General features: G+C 40.9%; 1 protein-coding gene across 1 annotated transcript; it reads left to right on the plus strand.

Annotated features, from left to right (window-relative positions):
- The first annotated feature begins 1771 nt into the window (after positions 1–1771).
- LOC109244595 (serine/threonine-protein phosphatase 7 long form homolog) lies at positions 1772–3014 on the plus strand. The gene is made up of 4 exons (XM_019411710.1): positions 1772–2032; positions 2102–2551; positions 2673–2825; positions 2922–3014. The coding sequence occupies exons 1-4, from the start codon at positions 1772–1774 to the stop codon at positions 3012–3014; spliced, it is 957 nt and encodes a 318-aa protein (XP_019267255.1).
- The last annotated feature ends 1290 nt before the right edge of the window (positions 3015–4304 follow it).

The raw sequence follows: 4304 nt of genomic DNA on the forward strand, positions 1-4304 counted from the left end.
AAAAAAAAACTCGGGGCCCCAACCCCGTCCCAATAAAGAGACAAGGGCGTGTAAGGTCACACAATACAAAAAAAGCTTTGGATACCGTGGTTTCGGGTGCAAAAAATTCAAATTTTCAAACAATATTACAAAAAAATTTACATCGAGGTATTTCAATTTAGTTTATGCCGAAACTCGTATAGTCATGCATATTAGTATTGTTTAGTATGTTTCCATGTGAATTTATGTTATGTTTGTGTTTAATTTTGTATCTTTTATGTACCCGGATTGATTTATTTGATACCCGAATTTATGTTATGTTTGTGACCAAAAATGCTTAAAATTGATAAATAATTTGTATTCTTATATAATTTGTATTAAAATTTGATAAATAATTTGTATTGTTAAATAATATTATTTATTTTGTTTATTTGTATTGTTAATGTTATGTTCATATTGTAGAGCCTTATAGCGTAGTAAAATATAGTATCTTTTAGCGAAGTAAAGTATAGAGCCTTTTAGCGTAGTAAAATGTAGAGCCTTTTAGCGTAGAGTCTCAGTAGCAAACAAAATTCTAAAAATGTGGAAATTGAGACGCATAATAATTAAGGATTATTCGCTGGTATCGGGCCTCAAAAATCAAGCCTGGAACCCAAACATAACTATTATCTCCAATTAAGGATTATTCGGTGGTACCGGGCCTCAAAAATCAAGCATGGAACCCATACATAACTATTATCTCCAATTATAAAAATTTATAATTTAATTTATTAAGTTAACAAAATTCTAAAAATGTTGAAATTGAGACGCATAATAATTAAGGATTATTCGGTGGTACCGGGCCTCAAAAATCAAGCCTACAACCCATAAATAACTATTATCTCCAAAATTTAATTTATTAAGTTAACAAAATTCTAAAAATGTTGAAATTGAGACGCATAATAATTAAGGATTATTCGGTGGTACTGGGCATCAAAAATCAAGCCTGGAACCCATACATAACTATTATCTCCAATTCAAAAATTTATAATTTAATTTATTAAGTTAACAAAATTCTAAAAATATTGAAATTTAGACGCATAATAATTAAGGATTATTCGGTGGTACCGGGCCTCAAAAATCAAGCCTGGAACCCATACATAACTATTATCTCCAATTCAAAAATTTATAATTTAATTTATTAAGTTAACAAAATTCTAAAAGTGTTAAAATTGAGACGCATAATAATTAAGGATTATTCGGTGGTACCGGGCCTCAAAAATCAAGCCTAGAACCCATAAATAACTATTATCTCCAATTCAAAAATTTATAATTTAATTTATTAACAAAATTCTAAAAATGTTGAAATTGAGACGCATAATAATTAAGGATTATTCGGTGGTATCGGGCCTCAAAAATCAAGCCTGGAACCCATAAATAACTATTATCTCCAATTCAAAAATTTATAATTTAATTTATTAAGTTAAAAAAATTCTAAAAATGTTGAAATTGAGACACATAATAATTAAGGATTATTCGGTGGTACCGGGCCTCAAAAATCAAGCCTGGAACCCATACATAACTATTATCTCCAATTCAAAAATTTATAATTTAATTTATTAAGTTAACAAAATTCTAAAAATGTTGAAATTGAGACGCATAATAATTAAGGATTATTCGGTGGTACCGGGCCTCAAAAATCAACCCTAGAACCCATACATAACTATTATCTCCAATTCAAAAATCATACTTAATTATTTAATTTATTACACTAACACCAACAATTAATTTTGTTTAAATTATAGTAGACGACATGGCGTTTCCTCCGCTTGCGCATCTTGGACCTGCCGAGGATCAGCTACTAGTGCTGCAGGGCGATCATAGGTCCTCCTATGTTTGGGAGGGACAGCTATCGATGCAGGCTCTCCGCCCCAAGAGGCCTGATGATTTGTGGGAGTTTTTTGCCGAGCATCCTTTCCATGAGCGCGTAGTAGAGAGCCTCCAGGCTACTGGATTATATACCATTTTTGAGCTTGGACGGATGCAGCTTGATTGGTCGCTCATCACGGCCTTGGTAGAGCGGTGGCGACCGGAGACGCATACATTTCACTTGCCCACTGGAGAGGCCACCATCACGCTGCAGGATGTCCAGGTTTTATACGGACTGCGCGTAGAGGGACGCGCCTTCGCACTGCCCCACCACCGGAGAGGGATGACTCGTGCACAGTTGGCGGACATGATGGGGCAGTTGACTGGTTCTAGACCTCAGGGTGACCGGGGTGGCAGTCGCGTGGCTTTGTCATTCATGAGAGATCAGATGGCGGATTTTCACCCAGATATTACCCACAAGACGGACCATCTTTGGATTCAGAGGTACAATCGGTTGGCGTTGCTCCTTCTTTTCGGGTGTGTCTTGTTCCCGGACACTTCGCGGAGTAAAGTGAGTATGCGCTTTCTCCATTGTCTTGAGCAGCTGGATGAGCTAACACAGTACAGCTGGGGTGCTACTGTTCTGGCGTATCTATATAGGAGCATGTGCCGGGCGAGCGTAGGTCCAGCGGTTGATATATGTGGTTTTCTGCCCCTCCTACAGGTGCAAAAAATTTCCGAAAACATTGTTCGTTACCCCAAATTCTATATCGTGAAATGACTCATAAATTTACATCAACATTTTATCTTAGGTTTGGGCCTGGCAGCGGATCATGCTGTTGCAGCCACCTCTACCACTACTCCCGCCCGGTGAGGATTATCCGCTTCTCCCTCTAGCTATCAGGTGGATTCTCCGGCGTGGGACCTACCGAGGGATGGATGCTCATCATAATCTCCCCCTTCTTAGGGATGTGTTAAATATGTTGGTGGACGGACAGGTAAATATGTACCTACACTTGGTTGTTTTAAATTGAGTTGTGTTTTGCGTACTCATTTTTTTGTTACTATTGGTAGTTCATCTGGACGCCATACAGCATCGAGTTGCTTGGTCAGCTACCCGCTTGTTGCTCAGTCGACCGACTGATTTGAAGCACCTCCGTCTCGTTGATCTTCTGGGATTACGTTAAGTATCATGCCACGAAGCGTGTGCTTCGACAGTTTGGCCGTCCTCAGCCTATACCGAGGGGGCCTAGATGGGAGCCTACACACTATCAGCGGGACGACCGTTCGAACATGGACCGACAGTATATTGGATGGCTACAGCAGCAGATAGCTTATTGGGAGGACCGAGCTGAGCGCATTCCGCTACCACCTACAGTTTTCCAGGAGGCCTCTACTCATCTGTATGCTGGGTGGTACCGCCGTCATACCCGAATGATGATCGGGAACCCCGTTCATGTACTTGGCGAGCGCTACAGACCGTACGTCGGGAGGCACGAGGCACTGGTATGTTTTTGTGACTTATTAATATCTTATAATTGTGTTATAGCGTTATTTAATTACTATTTTAAATGTTTCATAGGCTATTGGGCTTCATCGCATCTACCAGTCGGGACAGGAGATGCAGCAGCGTTCAGACATCCCTGAAGTGGTTGAGTATGGCCGGGAGGTGGCTCAGATGGCTCGTCTGACACTGTTGCAGGCGAGAGATGCCGAGAGGTTAGACCATAAGCCTCAGTATGTGGCTCCAGAGGCCTACCAGTGGGGTAGGCCAGTCCAACGAGCCAGGGGTAGGGCACCAGCGAGGGGTCCCCCACCAGGCAGGGGTGCCCCACGGGGTCGCAGGGGACGGCGAGGAGGTGGTCAGCAAGGGGGCGTTGAGGTACCTGTCGACCCACCTGCCGATGGACATGACGCGGAGTTCGGAGTTGGGGGCTTTGTCATAATCACTATTATCCTCCTGACTCTGCGCATCTGCCAAATCACGAGTAAAAACGTCGTCTATGGGCAACTATGTGAGGCCAGGAGCTTCAATAAGCTCGTTTTCACTGCACAAAAAGAACAAATACATAAGTTACCCAATACTCAGGAAAAATACTTTAGATATCGCTATATCACTTTACTTACAAATCGTATTGTCTTGACGTTTCATGATGGATATTTTCATGTTGGTGATAACTCTAGATGGACCACCGTGGTCATAACTTGTAAAATTCAAATCCGGACGATACCCCCTATAAAAAATATGAGTGTTAATACAAATCCAATTAAAACATGAAAAAAAAAATCGCTAAAACGTAGTAAAATTGAAGTTTACCAGTCGTCTTGTAGATTATATAAAGTGGAAACATTATTTTGTGGCTGCTCATTCGCCTGTGGTGACAAGTTTAAATCAAGGCAAGCTCTTTCATCTGCAATCTGTCCGGCAAAAGCTGCTCCAGAATAACCACCCGATGACTGGGGATTATCCCTGCTAT

Source organism: Nicotiana attenuata, unplaced genomic scaffold (genome assembly GCF_001879085.1).
Source record: "Nicotiana attenuata strain UT unplaced genomic scaffold, NIATTr2, whole genome shotgun sequence".
NCBI classification, from domain to species: domain Eukaryota; kingdom Viridiplantae; phylum Streptophyta; class Magnoliopsida; order Solanales; family Solanaceae; genus Nicotiana; species Nicotiana attenuata.

Excerpts from the sequence above, each read along its gene's own strand:
- LOC109244595 (XM_019411710.1), top strand. The coding sequence starts at position 1,772 with ATGGCGTTTCCTCCGCTTGCGCATCTTGGACCTGCCGAGGATCAGCTA. Across the intron at positions 2,033-2,101 it reads GGTCGCTCATCACGGCCTTG|GATGTCCAGGTTTTATACGG; the intron begins GTAGAGCGGTGG and ends ATCACGCTGCAG. Across the intron at positions 2,826-2,921 it reads ATATGTTGGTGGACGGACAG|CATCGAGTTGCTTGGTCAGC; the intron begins GTAAATATGTAC and ends GACGCCATACAG.